The 22,528-nt window shown below is 36.8% G+C and overlaps 1 protein-coding gene across 1 annotated transcript; it reads left to right on the top strand.

Annotated features, from left to right (window-relative positions):
* The first annotated feature begins 4,397 nt into the window (after window positions 1-4,397).
* AZI2 (5-azacytidine induced 2) lies at window positions 4,398-19,293 on the top strand. Its single transcript, XM_009882162.1, has 7 exons — window positions 4,398-4,622; window positions 7,019-7,144; window positions 7,490-7,589; window positions 9,299-9,447; window positions 12,233-12,294; window positions 15,656-15,771; window positions 18,591-19,293. Exons 1-7 carry the CDS (start codon window positions 4,398-4,400, stop codon window positions 18,977-18,979), a joined length of 1,167 nt encoding a protein of 388 aa, XP_009880464.1. The 3' UTR covers window positions 18,980-19,293.
* The last annotated feature ends 3,235 nt before the right edge of the window (window positions 19,294-22,528 follow it).

The following is a 22,528-nucleotide window of genomic DNA, read 5'->3' as shown; positions in this document are numbered from 1 at the left end:
GAAATTACTTGCATTTCACGTTTGGAAATATTCTGAAAACCATTCTATCCTCTTTAAAATCAAAAGATGGGACAAAATGGGAATCTCCTCAGTACTGGAAAAAAATTAATCCTGCTTTTACTATCTCTTCCTGATCCGAGAATAGGAACAGCATTTCAAACTACAGAAATCTGTTTGTGCAGTGGTCTGTTTGCTGTTAGAACCTCTGCATTCTGTATTCCTCGTATGTAAAATTTGCTTTATATTTAACTACCTCCCATGGTGTTAATGACTAATATTTGTAAAGCGCTAAGAAGAGAAAAGCTATGTTTCTGCCAAGCATTAGTAAGAAATGGGAAAACTTTCTTAGTAGATAGGTAATATATTAAATCAAAGCTTTTCTATAACCTACGTTAAGCGCCAATGAACAACAGAAGTGGTTTCTGGAAACCATTCTTTTCTACAGTATTTAAAAAGAAAAAAAAACAAACAAAAAAACCTGCAGTGGTGTCATCTCTTCAGACTCATATGCTTATGAACAGTGGCCATAATTACTCCTGCTAGTACTTAGTACTACGTCCTGTCAACAGTGTATTCAGGTTGATGGGGTTTTTCTAAAACATTATTTAATACAAACACTAATACTATTCATTTAATGTATTTATTTTTGGAAGTAAAGATTAGATATTAGGAAGAAACTCTTTACTTTGAGGGTGGTGAGGCACTGGAACAGGTTGCCCGGGGAAGTTGTGGATGCCCCATCCCTGGAGGTGTTCAAGGCCAGGCTGGATGTGTCCTTGGGCAACCTGGTCTAGTGGGAGGTGTCCCTGCCCATGGCGGGGGGGTTGGAACTAGATGATCTTTAAGGGCTCTTCCAATTCTAGACATTCAATGATTCTATCCAATGCAGAGGTCGTAGCACTTTTTTTTTTTTCTTAGGAAATGTCTATCATATAGTTCTGTAGACTGCGAGATTTGAAAATTTTTGAAGTATGCAATAAAAGGAATATTCAGTAAGCACAGGCAACAGACTGATGTTAACTGTATCAGCTTATACCTGAGATTTGATAAATGCTTTTCTTTTTTATTTTTTTCCTCTTCAATTTTTCTTACAATTTTTGCAGTTTGTTAAAAATGTAACTGTGTGGGTTTGTAGAATAGCTATTATGGGAGAAAATGAGGAGCCTACTTAGAATAAAATATGTCAAGACTTCTTTCCAGATTCACTGACAATAGCATCATGAAATCTGTTAGAAAGCATAGTGGCTTGTTTATTCTGTGAAGAAAAGTTGCTTTTGGTTTCAAGAGTAGTGCTCCTTTCCAAAAGCAATGGTGATTTGAATCATGTTTCTTGTAAAGCTGAAACAACTGCACTTTTTTATGGTCGTAGAAGTGTAATACAGTATGTGGATGTTATTAATACATTAGGTTAATAGATATAATGAAAAGTAAAAATAAAGTCTGTGCAATGTGAATATTGTAGTGATTTTCCTTTCTTGACAGACTGTTGAGCTTCCAGTACAAAGAAGCCTGTTTCAGGATGATTTTATTTATTTTTAATAATTGAAGCAAAAAGTTTAAAAATCACACAATTCCTTCTGAATATCCCACTTACTTCATTTAAGCCTGTGTAAGATGGGTTGCCACTTTCCCCTCCGAAGTGTTATATCATCAGATCTGGTCTTTAAAGGGATGAGCTGAGAGGGAGGTGTCTTACTTGGGCATCTGTCTCTCAGGAGAAATAGACTTTTGTTTTGTTGGCAGTTTGTCATCACTTAGTTGCATTAAGATTAGTCAAAAATATGTGTATCACATCTTTCTGAAACAATTCTCTTGTGTGTAGAAATTTAGAAAAATATGTATTACAAGCTCCTTTGAACTACGTGGAATTATATGCTTGTCTTCTAAATAGCATCCAGTGCTGGCTTAGTTAGCAGCATCAGAAAACCAGAGTTGAATAGTCTTGTAAACTAAATGAGATCTTTGAAGTAAAAAATGTTAGTGTAATCAGTCCTCTTAGTAGGTGGAGGTTAAGTGTGTACCTGAATTTATAAAATAGTATTTGTGTATGCTGAGTCTTATTTGAAAGGTCTTGATCTTTTGGAAGCTCATAGGCAGTAAGTTTTAGTTGGTAAAATACAGAATAAATATGCTCTTGTCTTCCGATGTTGTCTCCTGTTTTCCCTTATTGCCATCTCCTGGTGGAACTGATGCGTGCAGGAAGTGGAATGAATGATGCTGAAGTTTAGGAGCTATAGGAGAGTGTGGGGATAAAGATGTATTTTTATGTACAAGGTCACGCAATCTGCTGCTTTCTTCAAGGGATAATGATAAGCTGTGACACTTTAATGACATTTGAGTCTAGTGTTCAGAGGAAAGGAGATGTGTTGCCTTGAGAGGGCAAGTTCTTGGAATTTGATGAGATGGGTGAGAAGACTTGTAGGGGCCTTGGTAAAACAGGGTAGGAAAAGCTAGTATGTTATGCTCATCTTAGAAGACAAAATGAGCAATTCCTTCAGTCAGTTAACGCAGTTTGAATGATGTAGTGCTTTTGGTCAAGGTCACCTTGTGCATGGAGTGATATTCTGACAATGAAAAGGAAGCAAACCTTTTTTGCAGTGCTCTTTCTACTTAAGTATGAGGCAAAGCAACAGGCAAGGGAAGCTTACTTAGGCTACCTGTTCTGTTAGAACACATCAAGTAGTATACAAGGCATCTGTTCGCCTCCTGAAGAAAACCATTAAAAGGGCTTCAGTTTCGGTTTGTAAGACGAGAAAACTCGTATTTTTTTCACTGTTGCAACTCCACTGCTGTCTATTTAGTATGAACGAACTGTCACAGTTTTTTATCATGTTGTGTAATGGGCTTGGAGCAAATTGAGACAAATGTGATAACGGCACCATTGTTCTGTTATAGCTGTACTACAGCTCTTCGAAATGCTGCAGTCCGTGTAGCTTTTTCTACTGCGGGCACAGTGTGAGAAATTTGACCACGTAGATAAGCTCCGGGGCAGTTGCTCCCTTTACCTCTTCATATGGCTAAATAAATGGAAGTCTAGTTTGAATTTAAATAGCAAATACGCAGCAGAGGTGGCGATTGTGGCTGTGGGTTTTTCCCCCACTGATGCCTGTCTTCCTGCGATGTTCTGCTGATCAGGTCAGTTTTCTGTTGAAATAGCTTTTTCCTACAATGCAAACTGTCTTTTATGCTCATTTCTTTTATTCCTGCATTTCTGTTGTTTTATTAGCTAATCCTTAGGAACCTAAGGATTTGTTCAAGGGGAAAAAATAAAAACAAAAATCTACTTTCAGTCGAAGTATCATCAGTAGATTTTTTTTTAAGGTGGGAAAGAAATGTTATCAGATACAGTATACCTTTTTTTTTTTAGTATGCAAGGAATTTTGATCTTCAGAACTAAAGAAGAATGAGCGCCGTTTTTTTTTTTTTTTATTATTGGTTGGGTTTGGGTTTCAGGGGAGTTTTGTTTGTTTTTAAATGAAAACCCTGAACTTGTTCCTGATAACTAGTAGCATTAAGGAAAATGCTTTTGGTGCTTTTCCCTTAAGGCCTGGCGTTTAAGAAAGTATGTGGAGTTTTTTAAAGGTGCTGTTTGCTTATTGTATGTTTTCTGTGCATAAATGTTACATTTTGTAACAAAAATTCAATCTAATGGTTAATTTGCATTTGTCATTCAGGTGGATTTGCCTAGTATTTTAAAGCGATACTCTGGCTCTTACAGCCAGGTTATTGTCAGTTTTCTCCATGCATATTGCGGTAGATCACATTATTGAGTATATTTTCATTCTCACCACATTTGCAGTTAAGAATTACTGTAATTTTTGGCCAGCAGGATGTTTTCTACTGTGACCAAGTAAAGAATAGCTACTCATGCAGCCTCTTTAAGGACTAATGCAAGTGTACCTTAAGATTCCATTTGAACATTCGGGAAAAGTAGAAATATTTGCACTCAAGAATGAAGAATATTTGGCACTTGTGCTGAGGAACCACAGTAGTTAGCTGATTTCTTGCAACTATCAGCTCTTTTACTACTCAGTGGTGACTTGCAAAAACTCTAATATGATACTCCTGTGGAGTTCAAATATTTGGTACCGGCCAATTTCTAGGATGGTATTAAGCCTTAATAAAAATGAATTTGGGGGGTCATAAATCTGATGCGTACTCAAAATATTGTTATCAAGTAGCAGTGAAAGATGCTTCTTTGCTAAGCAGTGTATTTTCAATGTATAATGGATTTCAAGAATTTTCTGCAAGATTAAGATATTTCCTAATTATTCAGTCTTGTCATGCTTTGACAGAAACACCCTGCAGTATTATTTTGGAAGATTTTCAGACTTGAGACTCTTGATGAATGTGTCGTTATGAAAATGTTGTACTCATCTGTCTTTTTAACAGCTGTCATGGAGGAGTTGGTAGAAGATGACATCTGTATTTTGAACCATGAAAAAGCAGACAATGCTCATAAGAGAGATGGGGAGATTCCTGTTTCATCTTACAGTGGAGATGAGTCTGTTGCCTCACATTTTGCACTTGTTACTGCATATGAAGATATCAAGAAACGGCTAAAGGAGACAGAAAAGGAGAACTCTCTTTTAAAAAAGAGAGTGAGAATTCTAGAAGAGAAGGTAAGGAAAAAGTCGATTTACCAGGTTCTGGTAGCAGCTACTTTTTTGCTTCTATCTGGAGGGCAGAGCAGATGGTTAAGTATTTAAAATATGTACTTAAAATAACTTCCAAGTTTAAAAGTTTTGGTAAATTGTTTTGTTTGTTGAAGTGAAACACAGTTTGTTCCTCTGGTAGTCTAGTTATGTCATACTGGGATTTTTGATTCTTACTGGGCATGTATGTGATGCAATGCAGTTGTGCCATGCAAAGACAGTAGCTTTGATTCAGAAAGATGTGTAGTTGCATTGGATCGTTACTGTATTTCATCTGCCTCTTTATGATGTTTATTAACTTGGGCACATGTCACTTAGTACTGTTGAATAGTGAGGTGCCAAGTCTATAAACTGTCAGAATCCAGGGACTGGCTGTCAAAAGAATCTCTTGGGCTCAGCATACCGAAATGATAAAGAAAAATAGGTTGTTAAGAATATCTGGCTATGCTTAGCTAATAGCAGTCTCAAACATGAAGTACAAAGGAGTGTTGGCTGGCTGTTTTTTGTTGCCATAATTCTAAAATCTAAAGGAATCTAGGAGTTTGTTTTACATGCGGTTTCTCATGGCCTTAGTCTAGTGAAGTTCATTAAAACTAAAAATTGACCATGGCGCAGGCTTTTCTCCCTGGGTAAAGCATGCTATTGTTAAAGGTATATCCATCACTCAGTAGTGAGTGTCTTTCTGTTGCAGAAAGTCTTGGCTTTGAAAGATTGCTTTCTTATTAATATAAGATGGAAAGATAGATCCTAGAGTTAGAGCTGAGACATTTATTAGGACTTAGTCCTAAGTATGTGGTACTGACTCTTAAAAGCTTACAAAGTATGTATTGATTTGTGGCTTTGGAATGAAGAGCTAGTGTCACACTCGGTACAATTTTTGAAACACACAGGAATTCTTGGTGACTACTTTGGTAGGATTGACTTTCTGTCAAAAGGCAAAACTTTCTCAGCACTTTCTTTATATAAGGTCCTGTGGGGATGATGGAGATAAGAATAGAGCTGTAGCCTGAATATTCTCTGAACCATGCTGAGCGTAACATCTTTTACATGGTTAATCAAAATCACAATAAACAGAACTTGATGACCTTGGCAATCCCTTTTAGTCACCTGTTTTTTGGGTTTGCGTAGTTCATCTTAATTGTCTTGAAGACGATACCTCGTTTTCCATAGAGAAAAGTTTTAGTATGTGAATACCATAAAAATGTTTCTATGAGAGCGGCATTGGGTAGACGTAGGCTGTTAAGTGACAGAACTGACTTTCAGTCTTTTTTTAATGGCTAGTATACCTGTATGATGAAAAATACATGGGGAGTTACCCCTTTTAAGTCTTAAATTTCAAAGTGTGTGGAAACTTCTGGAAAGTTTGGTAAGGCCATTCTATCTGAATGGCTTTATTTGGGGGAGGAAAATGTAAAGGACAAAACTTAAAATGAGTAGTACGCTTACTTTGAGGGTCAATACAAAAACTAAAGGGCAGAGGCTTCCTATCTTTATGGCTTGCTTTTCCATACTTTCTTTCAAGTGAACACCTAAAAGAGGAGATAATTAAGGCAGATGCATAACTGTCACCTCTTTGGTTTTTGTGGTTTTTTGTGTGTGACAATTTTTAAGAAAATGTATATAAATCTGTCACAAATATCTACATTAGGTACACTGAATATGCTTAAATGCCTCAATAATTTAAAGCAAGTGTGCAGGATAAACAGAATGAACAGGATACTGCAATACTTAGTCAAAACATGAACTTTCTATGTGGACAGGTGTAATTTGATGCAAGACTTGTCTTTTTGCTGTCTTATTAACAATACTGAAATTTTAACTCTGCTCCCCTCTTTCTGACAATCTGGTTGGTAGTGCTTACTCCCCCTTGCTTGTCTCTTGCCTTAGCAGGCAAATGATTCTGCTTTGGCTTTTCTCACATAAATACACTGAAAAAAAAATCTTTGTTTAAACGGTGTCATTAAAAAATTATGTTCAGTTTCCTCTGAGTTTTCTGTATGTTGTGTCTTTATATGCTTTATAACTCTTTTTCCAAAAAGCAGTTTGTACATCGTCAGGGCCTGGAAAAAATATGATTAAGAGATTGTCAGTGTGAGTAATCATGACTTGTGGATGGTTTTTAAATACTCACAGCAGTAAACTAGCAAGCACTAAGTACGGTTAGAGACTGAAGAATTTGTAGAAGGCCTTTGTCACACCTCTGTAAAAAATTTGGTTCTGTATCAATGTATTTGATTAATTTATTTTCTAAACTAAAAAACAATGTTAGTTTAATGTTGCAGGCTGTACTGTTGCACTTTAACTTTGCAGTTCTCAATATAACATACAGAACTTCTTATTTCTCATGTCTGTTAAACTTTTAGCTGCTTGGCTCCCGACTGGAAGAGGAATGCAGTTCAGTTGGACGTGAACAAGTAAATAAGGCATACCAAGCCTATCGAGAGGCCTGCATTGACCGAGATAATCTGAAAAGCAAACTGGATAAAATGGTATGCCTTTTTAAGTAATGACTTAAATGCATGTTATGCAAGTACTGCATAATTAGTAAATGTTTACCGTAGAATGAATTTTATTTGCTGAAGATCTGTGGTGCTTGTTTTATCACTCCCTTAGGTTTTTAAAGTACATGATGATACTTTATGTAGGAATAACAATTTCAAGTATCTCAGTTTTATTACTATGCTAGGCTAATGCTAAAAAAAACCCAAACAACAAAGCAATACTGTTCTTGTTTTGTTGGGTTTTTTTAGGAAAAAAAAAAAAAGTTGAATTGTCAGACACGATGGAAAAAAGCTTCACAGATGGTTTTGGGTTTTTCTTCCCCCTGAAAATAGATGAAAGAAAGTGCAGAATCCTTGAAAACCTTGAATGAACAGCTGCAGTCTAAAGAAGTAGAGCTGTTACAACTAAAAACTGAAGTGGAAACTCAACAAGGTATGCATTTGGTTACTTCATCTTAATGTATGTTGGCTAATCTTAGTGGTTATATTAACATCTGAGGGCATGAAGAGGTTTAACTCTTTATAGTAGCTTGGTAAGAGAGGAGTATACTGCAGGGAGGTACTTTGAGCTTGTATATGTATTCATTCTTGTAAATGGTGACATGAGTGTTAGATTATCATAGGCAAGGAGCTCCGTAGTAAAGACCTGAGGTTGTTGTCTTCTCCCACTGTAGATTATCTAATAACTTGAGAAATGTGTACAACCTGACAGTTTAATAGGCTGGTCGTGTACATCTCTGGACCTCACCACTTCTTCCTCAGAGTGGACTGGGGGCATACTTGTTCAAGTATCAAACCAGTTGAGTATCCAGTAGATACCACTTCTTCTGGTACCTGCAGATGATTCAGTATATTGCTTTGTCTCGCTGGTGGGGTGTGACAGGTACAAGAGGATGTTGTATAGCAGTAGCTGCAGTCGACCACAGTTACTTAAAGAGCTGGGAGATGAGGAAAGGTAGAAGGATGCTGGTTGTAGAGAGCCTGGTGGAAAGAGGAAGGAGAAACAAACAGTGTACCCTGGCAATTCCAAAAGCCCAAATCCAGCTTCTGTTACTGCTGTTGTAAAGAGTGCTGTGTAGATGATAGGTATGTAAAATGAAACGCTATGGAAGAAAAAAAATCTTTATTAATGTACTGTTAACAAGAAAAGAGAACAAGAAAATGCCAGCTATGTAAAGCTAGAGACATGGACTGGACTTCAGATTCTGTACAAACGCAGTCATTTGAAGGGTGCTTGTGAGCACTGTTGTGCTTGAATTGGATTACTTTCCAAGAGGACATCAAGCATGTAATGCACTACTTGAATTGCTCAAGTTTTTAAACCTAGAAGAACAAACCACGTGTAGCAGAAGTATCATTGTTGAGGACATCGTGGTTTAAGGAGGTAAGAAGTGCAGAGTTTATAAAAGCTCTGAAAATGTGGTGATTCCAAGCCTTATTTAATAATCAGTTTTACTTATAAGTGAGCTCTGAGTACCTTGTTTAGAAAAAAATCAGTGTAGCTTAAGCTTGTTCAAATTGTTAGGTCTGAAAGTGAGTGTACCATGCTGCTGAAGACCTGGGGGTTTTCTTCCTGTCATGTTTGTTCTTTTCTAACTAGCGTCCTACTACTGATTTGATGCTAGGATCGTCTTAGGTTGCTTTGTGAATTTGTTCTAATAAGACTTATGTAACTTTAGACTTTACCTTTTTGTTTTCATTGTATCTTTTGTAGTTCTGTTTACAATGTCTTAATATTAAACTTGGGAAAAATGGTAAATTATGTAATGATACAAATCTGAGGGGGAAAAGGCTCGTCTTTTCAAACCATGTAAAAAGTATGCAAGTTGGTGTACATATCATGTGTGTTTGCCACTAACAGATATTTGTATTTTCAGTGCCTTTTTATGCTGTTACTTCCTTTTTTCTTTATGTAAAATCTCCAGTGCGTTGTTAGAAAATAGACCTCTGTACTTTAAACTCAGAAAATAGACTACTTCTCTGGCAACAACTTTACCAGTGTTACTATTTCTCTGTTGTCATAGACTGCAGTTCCTTTAGAATGGACATGATAACTTTTTTGTAGGGCATGGGCTGGTTGACATGCCTTACATATTGGGTTCAATTTCTTGAAATCTGATTGTCTTGCTTGTCTTCTTACAGTGATGAAAAATCTGAATTGTACTCAGTCCAGCTGGGAAATAGAGAAGCTGAACAGTGACCTGAAAGTGCATAGTCTGGAACAGGATCTAGAAAAGCTCAAGCAAGAATGCAACAGTCTCAGAAAGGAGTTGCAAAAATCCAAGCAGAAGGTACCTTTATTTTTGTGTTAATAGATTTGACTGCATTATTTTAAATCCCCTGTTCAAGCAAAATAAAGGGTAAAGAAAGAGATATAAAGTGTATAATTGAGTGAAAGATTAACATCCCAGTAAAATTAACCTTAAATATTCATATAGACTGGCTTGTTTCTTGGAAATGATATGCCTATATAGGTGACATTTCCCAGCCATTGCCCATGTAACAACAGAAAATAAAGCTTTACAATTTCATATAAGTAGCCAATCAGATTGAAGTGTCATGTGCTGGTATTGTCCTAGGCTGAACTTCTTAGAAAGTTTGTGCAAAATCTGGTTTGGTTTTGGTTTTGTTCATGTTGGTTTGTTTGGGTTTTGTTGTTTGGATTTTTTTGTTGTTTTTTTTTTTTTTCTTTTAAAACAATAGAGTGCTTATGTTAAAAGATACCACAAACTTTGTTTAAGGAGCTCTAGCACTTTTCTTTAAGGTAGTTGCATGCAGCTTGTCCGGAAAGTGTATTTTTGTAACAAGGTTTCCAGAATCTTGCTGTACCTCCTTTAGTCTGGGGCAAATGTTTGTTGTGAGAGACTCATTGTGTAACATAGTTGTGCTTAGGATCTCAAAAAGGAAATTAAGATATCTTAACAGTAATAAAATGCATTAAGTTTAAAGAAAAAAAAAAATGTTGAGTGCATGGTTACTGCTTTACATGCTAAAAGGTGCGGTGGTAGTCTCTGTCTCTAGGACTCTACAGTCACATTAAAGTTATGCAATACATTTAAAAGATTTAAATGCCTTTGAAGAGGCAGGCTATTTTGTTTCTTACAGTCATTAATAATTATGATTATGTAATCTTGAGTCACATAATATTTGAGTGAGTCAGTATTCAGGATACGACTTGCAGATAGAATCCTTGCATGGCCATCATCCTGCCTTCAAACGGGATTTGGTTTAATTTGGAAATGTTTCTTTGGCTCTTTTTCTTATGTGCACATTTAAATTACTACAGAAATGGATTTTTGAGGCAGATTGAATAACCACTGTGCCTTGCATTACGGAGCAGTCAGGAGTATGGGAACTGGATTCCTTTTGGATGAAACAAAGAAGATGCACCCCAACTTCTCCTGGGCATTCAGGGACCAGACTAGAGCTACCCTGAAGTCCGTCTGCCCGGCTGCCCCTCAAAGCATATATAGTTGGGGTGTTGGGTTCTCAGCAGTGATGTGTCTCTACAGATCTGCTGCTGTCATGCCACACTCCTAGCTTACATGCATAGACTTATGTGCACTGATTGTTGTCTGGGGTTTAGTCTGTGTTTTTTCCACTAGATGGGGATAAAGCACATTACCTGGAAGGCGTGTGAGGTGTTTTATTAACATCTGTTACTGTTGGGTTTGTTGTGTTCACTTGTATCTGGAATTCTTTTAGGTATTTTCAATAACTTGTAAATTTTGAAGGCATACTGTAACTTGTATATCAATCTGGTGTTGTCAGGTAGCTCTGTAGAATAGAGTAACAGCTATATAAATAATTGAAGATTGCAGATTGTATTGTGGAATGAATGTTGCTAGAAAGAATAGACTAAAATAGCAGTTGTAAGGGATACTAGACGTGACACTTTAATGCTTATGGCAGCAACTGTTGTTGCAAAGAACAAATACAAGGACCGGCTTTTTGCTTTTTTCTTTTTTTTCTTTAATGTAATTTCTTCTTGATCCTGGTAACTGCTTAATATAGGAAATAAAAAGGTACAAGTTTTCAAATGTGGGGTAATACAGTGCAACTGTTTGTTGGGTCTTTTTAAACTATGAAATTGAATCTCTGATGGGTGGTGGTGGGAAAGTCTTCAGGAGAAAGAAAAATTGTCAGGTGAAATATGGGGAAATGTGATCAATAGGCAACGACAAGTCAGCATTGTTTCAAACCCAGCTAGTATTTTTGTTATTACTGGTTTTACTTACATTAGTTAGCATTTTCAGATGTTTTCTACTTTAGGCAAGTATACTTTTTTTTTGCCCCTATTTTTAGATATTCTTATTTGCGTTTTGCATTGTAGTGGATGCAGTGTATACATTATATTGACAAGTTGCTTGAAATGTATATAAGCCATCATAAAGCCACAGTAATAGGTATCAAATTCATAACAGCTTTGGCTAGAGGGAGTGGTAGTAGGAAGGGAATGTGAAGAAAAGGGATATGAATAGGAACTTATCACAGGTGAGGGTCTAATAGAAATACGGCTAACGAAGTGAGCCCAATGTTTGATTTGTTAAACAGTCCTGTAACTTCAGTGAGGCTACTTGTATGCACAATTTAAAGCAGTCTTGCAGACTCAAGGGATAAGTTATGTTCGATCATAAAAATAACACGTGGAAGTAAATCTATATTGAAATAGTTTAATTTAAAGGTCTTTACATACTGGGGCAGGGAAAGAACTAGAGAAGACTGATTATTTTTTCTTTAATGGAAGTCAAAATCCTTTCTCAATTTTTGCTTTTCAAAGAATCACGAATTCCTAGACCTCAGCTGGCTTTGTTTTGGTTTTGTTTTGTTTTTTAAAAGTAAGGTGGTGGCTGAATAATGCTTTCATGTAAGTAGGTAATTTAAGCATTTTTAAGTGGAAATTCTAGTACAAGTCTTTACGTCCATTTTGAAAACCACTGCAGCCAACACAAATAAAGACTACTTTACTTCTGAATGTTAGTATGAGCAAAGTTGTAGTTTCACTGCATTTTTTTCAGGTAAGAGATCTGAAATCATGTTTTTCCGTTCTCTATCTCCCCTCACACTCTTATGCAGGACCAGGCTCAAGATGAAAATCCATTAAATGGAGACCACCTTCAAAGGCAAGTCATCCAGAGGTATGAAAACCGAATGGCTTTCATGTTTTTATTTTAGTTTACTGAGGGACAGTTATTTGAAGAAGTAAAGAATTTTGCAGCCTGTTCAAATCTGTTATTTCAAATAACGTAATCTAATTTAAAGTCTAGGTATACTGATTTAGTAAGATCATTGTAATTTTTTTTGTTGTTGTTATGTTGGTAGTCCAGGATGATGATGATAAGAAAACATTTACATCTTCAGATTGTTGTACAGAAAATGAAAGTTAAATTATCTTGGATTTAAAAATCAGCTTTTTAATAATTAGTTGACTTGAGGAAGCGGTAGATAAATTTTCAAGTCTCATCCCAGCTATAGAATATCTTCATTCTGCCTGTGGGAAGGTTTCTGTGTTTGCATAGGTGACGTCTTCAAATTGCTTGCTTAGTGTTGGAACATACATTCTTAGTGCAGCACAATAATATTTCTACTAGAAGACAATTTAAAGGATTTTTTTTTTAATATTGAGGAGCCATTGTGTGACCTATTCAAAAAGAAACAGCAGTTTTTCCAGAAAAATGCTAACATATCAGAAAGCATTTGTTCTCATTTTGTAGCCATTCAAGTAATTTGGCTTACGATATGAACTCCTATATTATCCTGTCTTGAGTATATGTGCCGTATTAGAAAGTATATATATCCTTTAATTCTCTATGCAAAAGAAAAATCCATGTATGCATGAAAGTTCCCAAACGTTCTGCAAAAATGAAGTACTAACTGCCTCTCTCGTGCCTGGTTATGCCTGTTTGTGTACTTACACCATTTTCCACAAGAGGGAAGAGTGGTCCTTCATAATGACAGATTCTTTAGTGTAATACTTTGTTGCTTACTTGGCTATTGAAGAGACAGGAAAGGAAATCAGTCACTGAAAGAGAAGAGCACAGATATTTCTTCTTATATGTTCTCTGGTGTAATGATGGTAATATTATACACACTATACACAAGTTACACTTTCACCTTTCACCTTGACTGGATAGCTAGCTAGCTACCACTTTTTCTTGTGGTTTCTGCTGGTGCTTCGTAGTCAGTCTTACACGCCTAAAAAAAGGTGTTATCTCAAGGTAAAGTAGTTATCTCTTTGATGTTCCAGAGCAGATTTATTTCACAAAGTGACATTCGGGTGGCAACCATCTAAATTAGCATATGTACAGTATAGTGTTTATTGTAACATGACATAAATAATGAGTGTGTAATGTGTACTGAACATGTAAGTCTCTCCAAAAATCTGTGGAAAAACACTTGAAAAACCTCCTATGTGAAACATTTGTTACAGCAAGCAGTCCTGCTGTTTATGTGGGATGGAGGCGTTTGCAGTTAGTTAACTTTTTGGAAAGTAATTATTTCATATTTGTCAACAGTCTGCAAATCTGACTTTAAATTCTCGGTTTGCAAATCTACTTTGCTGTAGCTTTGGATAGGCTATCATATTCAAGGTTTAAAATGCACGTTAGAAGGCAGTATAGGATAAACTTCCAAGCACGTGGAATCCTTGGTTTTCAATGGCAAAGTCCTTGAAAATTAGGCATTGCAATGGGATTCTCAGTCAGTATCCACAAAAACAATTAAAACACATTATGTGTGATTTAAGTGGAATTCTGGTACCTGCATCCCTTCGCAAGATGCTTTTAAAAGCAGTAAATGCACGTTACAAAATTTACCTAAGCGCTTTCCTTCTGGCTGGTGGCAGACACTGAGCTGTTCTTATATTTATCACTTCTATATTAAATATTGGACAGCTCTGTTTTGATATAACTAAAGTTTCTCTGATCTTATTTTTGAGACCAGAACACATGAATAAATGTAGTTGCCACATGAGCTTAACTTCGAAATTTTCATCTCTTAAAAGTTCAAAGAGCCAAATGGATTCTGCAGTAAAAAGGCCACGGTTTCAGCTGAACTCCTTGAAGTACCAGTTTTGAAAATTTTGACTGTCAGAATTGCTGATACATAATACATCACCTATTAAACTATCAGCTTCCTCTGTTCTTTAACAGTTTTAGAATCTGAATTTTTGTATTCTGGGGAAAAATTTCTGTGCGTAGAAGAAAGTTTTATTTCTTTGTTTTAAGGGAACTTGTTTAGCGTTAACTTGCAGAACAGAATAATAGCTGTTTCTCACAGTGCTTTTGAACACGTTCATGTCTGATAAATTTTATGCAGGAGTGATCCTAGATTGCTATTTTAGAGGGATAGATATCTGTATATATGCATGTTTGAAAATACAGGTCTTCTATAGCTTAATAGTTCTTAGTCATCTCAACAATAGTTTGATGTACTGAACTGTTTTTGAATAAACATCTTTTAGGTGAATATAATGAGGAAGAAAGAAATATTCTGAAAACTCTCATCCATGTTACTTGTCCTCAATAAATGTGGTTTGGTACAATGTTAAGCATTAAAAAATTAGATCATTGATTTCACGTTTACATTGAAGTAACTGCATCCTTATGTCTTTGAACACTAAGCTAATTATTAATCAACATAAATCTGGTGTTCAGTGCGCCTTTGCTCAAAATTTTACCAAGAAACATATGGTAATGCTGACTTCTCTGGTTTTTTGTTCTTGATTTTTCTTACCAGCTACTAACCTGAAACCTCAGTGTTGGAACAGTGCTGCTGTTGCTAAATATGTTTCTCATATTATGCTGTCTTATCAGAGAATTAATTGGGTCGTTATTTTTTACACTGTCTTATCACACAGTGTATTAACATCAATTAGATGACTTGAATATGAAACAGTATGTCTTACATTTTATTTCGGTCTGTGCATGGGTGCATAGTTTGGATCTCGAGTATTCCAGTTTGAATTCACTGCAGCAAAGTGAATGGTGTAAAGACCAAAATACCGATTTTGGTTGAATATTTAAAACTAGGAACATAACATATGATGGTGTGTGTGGTCACTTATCAGAAGCATTCAAAGTTAATACTCTACCTTGTTTGCAGTCTAGTGTCCATTTAATATATTTTTTAGAAAGTATTCCTTGGAGAATACTTATTTTATGGTAAGATAGTTAGTTTCAAATAATGAAACTGGAGAACACACTTCATATTTCTTTCTGTTTGGGGAACTTGACTTTACTAGCATCATCTAGTATGTTAATATATAATACATTACCTATTGTAATATACAAGAGTTAAAATATACAATGGTCCATCAGTTTAAGATAATTATCAGTACTGCTCAATTCATTTTGAATTATGGTACTCTAGTAAAATTGGCGGTGTATGTCAGGCAAAACCAATTTATTAACAGTTAATGCTTGACAGGCATGTGAACAGGCATGAGGGTGCTTTAGAGGTTGCAATTACTTAACTTCTCAAAAATTTTTGTTTTGAAAGTGTGCATCAAGCATATTGGGATCTGAAGAGAGAAATGTCTAATTTGTCTCTAGTGACTGACATGCAAGCTGAAGTTCTACGAAAACTGAAAACAAACCAAACAGCGACCAAGAAAGGCAAGTCGGTGTTTGCAGTAACAGACCTTACAAACACAAACCGTTGATTCAAGCTGTACCATTTAAAAAAGAAACTAGCTATCATATCTTATCAGAATCTCATCAATTGAAGTTGATAAGCTAGACTATATTATGGTTCCACCCTACCCATTTTCTGCTTTTGCTTCTGTCTCATACTGGTCAACTTCACACATAAAGGTGTTGCTGATGTGTTTTTTCTTCAGTACTGTATTCTGTTCCCCTTGTGGCTTTTTTCTCAGTCAAGTGTTGCTTATGTGCACAAGGCTGAGGTGTTAAGTTTACTCGTATTTGACCTTTTACCACAACTACTTTATATTAGGGGGAAAAAAAATCTTTTTGCAAACACAGTCTGATTTTCCCAGTATAGAATATATAGAGTATTAATTTGGCAACATGTTACAATCAGACTTGAATAGACTGAAATTCCTGTATGGTTGCATATTTCTTTGTGCTGGCATTCAGAACAGTTGTCTTTTCTAGCAAAATGCTATGCAAGATGACATTTTCTGGATGTCAGAATACTGAGGCTGCAAAACTGCCTTATTTCTGCCGTTACGTTGCAAATAATTAAGGGGAAAATAATTCCCACATGAAGTATGTGTGATTTCTGTGAGCAGCTCATCAGGTGGTGGTTCTGTCTCATAAGTATGTTTCTGTCAAGCCAAATGCCTTACGAGAGAGCATTCTCGCTCCAGTGGGGCCAGACTATCAGCCTGTTAATTCCAGTGTTTATTTCCTTTGTTTTCTGCTGGGGTCGTTTGTGGTATTTACTGTGTTCAGAATACAGAAGATGCTGGTGAAAGACTGTGAACTTGGTTACAATACATTGGTGGCAGTCTCCGATGTCCCTGTCCCTTACAAGATCACAACATTTTGTTTCTGAACAGCTTTGATTGGCTCGGTGGGGTAATGACAGGACTCACCTCCAGGTCAATCACTGCCTTTGTCTGTGGCCAGCGGTGATTAATGGTCTCTCTCTGGCCCTTGGCTCATAAACTATCAACACATTTTGTAGAATCAGTCATATTGTTACCAGTTGAGTCTGTGTTCCTACAATTCGAAGACAGGTTTGTTAAACAACTTCAGCAGAGAAACTGGGAACTGAATTGAGTATTTAATCCTTAAGTCTGTCAAGCTTTGATGTGATCATGTAGTGTCTTTCTGTTCTTATTTTTAATTTGGAGTTATCTGTCTTGCCTCTATAGAAGTACTGATTTTTCTCTTCTACTTGGTGAACAGTCTGATTTTCTGCAGTTGCTAATGCGGTTGTACATCCACAGCTATAAAAGGCATTATTGACTGATTGGGAAAGGGTGGATTTTTTTGCCTTTTGCTCTGTAGGCTTTTTTTTTTTTTCAGCAATTTTTCAGAAGTGTGTAAGAGCGGACAGGTTTGGCAGAAATGAAAACTGCATTTACTTTTTCTGTTTACCTTGCTTGTCAGCCCCACTGAATGCAGTGCAGGTACATCTGTGCTTATACTTATAGAAAAATTTTGGCTTATGCAAAATACGGCTAGAATGGACTTAAACCTTCCACTTCCTATACCTGTAATACTGGCTATTTTACCATATGCAAACTAGTTGCCACTGTAAGAGGTGCATGAAGTCTGTAGAACACAATGTAGTCATTGCTCTGTGTGTGATGTTAACAGTATCGGTTAACATGTGGATTCTACTTAGCTGTCATTTATGTATGGAGGAATTTCCAACAAACATGTTCCTGCTTTTTTATTAACATTTTCAGTAGATTCCATTCTCGAACTTCTAAAGGTCTGTAGACCTCCAGTTGCTTTTTACACCTGTCAGCACAAGGAAGCCAAATCCAGTGCCTTAGGATGTCTTTCAGATGTGATGCCTGTGTTATTGGAAAGTGCTTTTGGCTGACACTTGCCAATTGGGTATCGCCTTTTAATTTATAGTGGCAAGCAAAAGTTGTATTCTTTGACAAAGATACTGGCTTCTCTTTCTGTCCTTTAAGAACTAAAGTTCCAAATCACAGTTCATGCTCAAGATTGATAGCTGTTGTAGAAAACTACCTGTCAGATGTGAGTTTCTTTAACGGCAGGAATCACTAATCTAGTCCCATTACGTGTTATGGAGATTAGCACTACAAATAAATGACCTGGTTGTATTTGGCCATCTGTTCAGGTGTGTGTTGAAGGTGCAGCTCTTTCATCTCAGGTAGATGCTGTTCTGTTTCAAGATCCTTGCCTTCCTAGCATGGTTTAAAACCTGCCTGGAATTTCAGATGGCTGAATATCGCAGTCTGTTGCTTTACTTTCACAAGTCAGACAATAGTGGAGGACAGAGAACCTGTGAATGCCATGCGTTTCCCTCTTACTACTTCTTGGACAGTGAGAATTCAGGTTCTTGGCAGCTTGAGAGCACAACTTGATAAAGAATCAGCAGAGTAGGAAGAAGCACGCTCTGTGTAAGCAGTGTTGTGAATCTGGTCGATTTCTCCAAGTGCATGAAAATCCTCTCTGCTTCAGCATTCATTCCAGTCTTGTCCAAAAGATTAATTGGTTTAGCTCTGTTCCAGTGGGAGCTGGGAGGTTTCCTTGGTGTTGGGTGTGTTTTAGACATTGCGATCTCTGGTTCTTGCAAAACCAGGCTGAGGAGGTTAGCACGTTTGGTTTCTAATTTTTGAGCAGTTACTGAAGTAAAATACGATCTGAGAATTAGTAGCTTGAAAACACTGGGTTTAACATCCCTGCTATACTGCAGTACGTTTGGAGTATACAAAAAATGCATTAGATAATGTCATTTAAAAATCTTTTTTATCTTCTTTCTTCAGCTGCCCCTACTGCACCAGTGCAATGTGTTGACTTGAACATTTCAAAGCTGAATTTGACACCTGGGGTAGTCTATAAAAAACTCTCACAAAATGATGAAGTACTCTGCAACCCCTTGTCTCCCCCTCTGCCGAGAGATGTAAAAATCCCACCTGAAAGGGTGACTCTGCAAGCATGGACAGATGAGAGACCCATTCCAGTTGATGGCAAAACGTTTCAAGAACACCATTCTTACGGGAAGAGCTCTCTGGAAGATAATTCCTGGGTATTCCCAAGTCCTCCAAAGCCTAATGAGAATGTGTTTTGGGAAATGAAAAATAAAACAACTTTGTTAAACTGTCCAGCAGATAACCTGGATCAGTGTAATCAAAACTGTCTGCACAAGAGTTAAACAATTTTTAGAATGAACTGAGGCATTTTTAGAATGGTTCTGAATAGGCACTTTAATGCTTGAATTTCTAAAGAGAGAAAGCAAATTGCCTGAAATGTCTTTTCTTTATTTTTAATTCTAGTTCTGAAACAGAAAGCCTAGTCTTCCTCTGCTGTAAATCAGGAGCAAGTTCCTTGAAGTTAAAGCTGTGCTGGTATAATGTAAATAGAAAGCAATCTGGAACGGCGCCTAGATAGTCTTGTACTGCAAATGGCATACATTTGCAAAAGATTACACTGAAAAGTGAGTTCTTGGAATAAAACAAAATAATCCAGTTCTGTATTTGTTTGCTATTTGTACGTTATCAAGAAAATACTTGGTATCCTGTGTTAAAACTTGTACCAGCTCTGAGCTTATTTTCCAACAGGGTTTTTTTTCAGACTAAGACATAAAATGAAGAATTGGATTATCCCTCCCTTCCTCCTTTCAATTACCTTTCTGATTCCTCTGGTTTAGAAATGCATTTTTATGTAATTTTTTAACCAAGAAGGGTGAGATTTTTTTATTTTTTTTTTTTTTTTTTTTTTTTGTCAAAACCTTGATTTGTATTAGATAGTGGCAAGAGAAAAATCATGCGTGGGCTCTCCTGTTTAGACCGCACCATTTGGGGCTTTGTTGTGAATTATAAAGGATCGTAAGTACCGCTGCCCAACACTGTGAATCCTGGATGTTTAGCCTGTTTCCCCCAGATCGTGCTGTAGGAAACGGATTTAATTCTGCGCAGAGTGGTGCCTGCCACAGAATCATCCTGTTCACAGTGCAGTTACCTTTATTGTGCCTCCTTTGCACAGCACCAGAACCTTGACTTTGTATTTGTGTGGTGGTGAAGGCTACTAACTTTTCTTTTATTGAAGAAACAAAGCCTTAATTTAATCAGACTAGCTCTTGTAGCATTGTTGATATACATAAGAAGTATTTTTGTGGTTTCTTTAGTATGCCAGTGAGAACTAGAGTTATTTGAATTCCAACCGCCTGCTTTGTAGATTATGGGTGTTGAAGTACTGTTTTGGTTTTTTTTTTCTCTTAAGGCCAAGAACTGTTTTTAGAGAAATACAACTTAGGCCAGCCTTTTTTTATTAAAAAAAAAAAAAAAACAACAACAAAAAAACCCAAACTACTCTGCTTCATATCTGGCTTAATACAACAGGCTTCAGTGAAATGCCTTGACTGCTCAATACAATGAAGGAAAATGCTTTGTATTTTAGATCCATGATATCTGACTTGTAATGGGTGGGAAGATACTTAATACTAAGTATGTTATTTACAGATGTGTGGGTGGTTGGGTGAAGTATTCAACTTCACAGGTCCAGCTTAAGATCAGTGTAATAAAAATTAATTTCACAGCTGTTTAGTAGCAAATTATCTTAAAATTGCTTGCAAATGCATGGGGAAGCTCTGACTGTAGCATAGCTGTAGTCACGATGGGCTGCAAAAGTGTTACCAAGGTGCTACATGACCTGGGTGGCTCCAGACACTTTCTTCCCTGTGGAGTAAGTACTTCATATGATGCCCATCTTCATCTTCTCGTTCAGTTTGTCTTATCAAAGTTGAAAAAAATGCCTTCCAGAGACCTTCTACTATATTAGCGAACAGCATACATAAATAATGTTTCCCATGCACCAGATACTGTTTTTATCTTTCTATTATCTTGCTCACGTATACTGGCTTGTCTGTGATTAATGGAAATGGTGTCAGATGCTGGAATTTATTCTGACCAATGAACACAACTGGCTCAGGGGAGTACAATCTCTTGGAAAGTAATAGAACAAAACCCAATATGCATAAAACAAATCCAAGTCACTGGGCTTTAGCTGATAGAACCAACTACCTGTGTAATAACAAAGCAGCAGAAAACATTTCTCGTGTGGCTGCATAAGCTATATGTAGTTCTAACGCAGCTTACTCTTTGGGGTTCCCCACCTCAACATTACAGAGGTTTTTTTATTAAATAATGTAGTAGCCAACAGACATCAACATGATTAATACTTTGATTTGTGCAATGAAGTAATTCTACTGTGTAAGATTTTAAATAAATTTATTTTTGTTTGAAATTGGTTTCACTTACAAACTGCCTTTCTGTATTTGGCACAAAATTTTTTACTCGGTTTTAGTTTCTTGATTGTTTATAAATGTCATTCCAAATACAAACAATTTAATCTGAGGTTCATTCTCCTCCATTCAGGAAAAAAAAAAACAAACATGCTCTGTAGACTGCTTCAGCGTATTCTGGGAAAAGTATTCTCTTGGATGTTGAAACCCGAAGGACTTAGTTACCTTCAGCTACAGCCTGTTCCTGTGGTTTGACTGCTTGTGTCAAAAGGCTCCTGGCCTGCCTGTCCTGCATGACGGGGAAACTTAAAATTAAGCTTCTCTGTGCAGTGCCCAAGAATTTCCAGGCTTTGCCTTTGACTCTTGGTTTCTCTCCTGTGCTGCTTCCCATGCTGGAGAAGGGAGCAGCGATGTTTGCCCCGAGGGACCTTGGAAGAACTGCTGATCCCAGAGAGAGGAGGACAGGATGATGGAGAGTGTGCTGTAGGCAGCATTTCCAATCCAATCACTGGTTGCTGTGGCCAAGCCGTAGCATTTGAAAAGGACGTCCCCAGGTTTGAAGTCACTTGGGAGCTAGCTGGCTTGTGAAGCATCTGTTGGTCCGAAGCATACAATCAAATTTTGACTCAAGATGGGAAAAGTCATTTAAATCCATGCCACTAGTGGCTTACAGTGCTTTTTCCATTTTCAGAAGTGAAAGCTTTTCATCACAGTCACAGCAAATTACATGCAGAAGTAGCTGAAGTGAAGGGGTTCTGGGGTTTCGTGTGCACGTTTGTTCTATAAAATCGTAACATTGCATAAATAAGCATCAAAGTCCTCAAATAATTTTCTTGGGGGGTGTCATTTAACATATTTATCTTGAATGCCAACTTTGAACATTTTAAAACTTCACCCAACCCACTGATTTAGCAATTTTTAATTGAAGAAGGCACTAATGCCATTTAACAGAAATGGAAGAAAGACAGCTTTTGGGGCAGGAGGAGGTTGTTGCTTCGCACGTTTAAGCGAGCATATGGCAAGCTGATGAATATGTATTTGAATATTTGGAGAGTTGGACTAAGGTTCTAATAACTGATATGCAAATTTCCAGTGTTTGAGTCTTTTTAAATATTTCTAAAATCTGATCATTTAAAGTCTCCCTGCCAGTTTTGTGGGTTTATAACTGATTAGTTATGTGAACTAGCCATATTTAAGAAAGCAAACTCCCAAATTGGCTGCAATGCACTGATAAATTTTTACAGCTGGAAGAAGAGGAGAGCAGTACTAGACGTATGGTGGAGTTACAGTAAGACAATACCCGTCCCAAATAATGTAACAAAGGCCCACATAAGTATAATATAAAATATACTGGTGAAGTAAAGCAGATTTAATGTTATTTCAAAACCAACTTGCAGTAGACTCTGATTCCTAGGCTCCAACACCCGCATTGTTAATGACGCTGTGGCCTGGTAAAGGAAG

This window comes from Charadrius vociferus, unplaced genomic scaffold, assembly GCF_000708025.1.
Source record: "Charadrius vociferus isolate BGI_N301 unplaced genomic scaffold, ASM70802v2 scaffold303, whole genome shotgun sequence".
Lineage (NCBI taxonomy): Eukaryota > Metazoa > Chordata > Aves > Charadriiformes > Charadriidae > Charadrius > Charadrius vociferus.
This window is presented reverse-complemented; position numbering and strand designations above follow the sequence as displayed.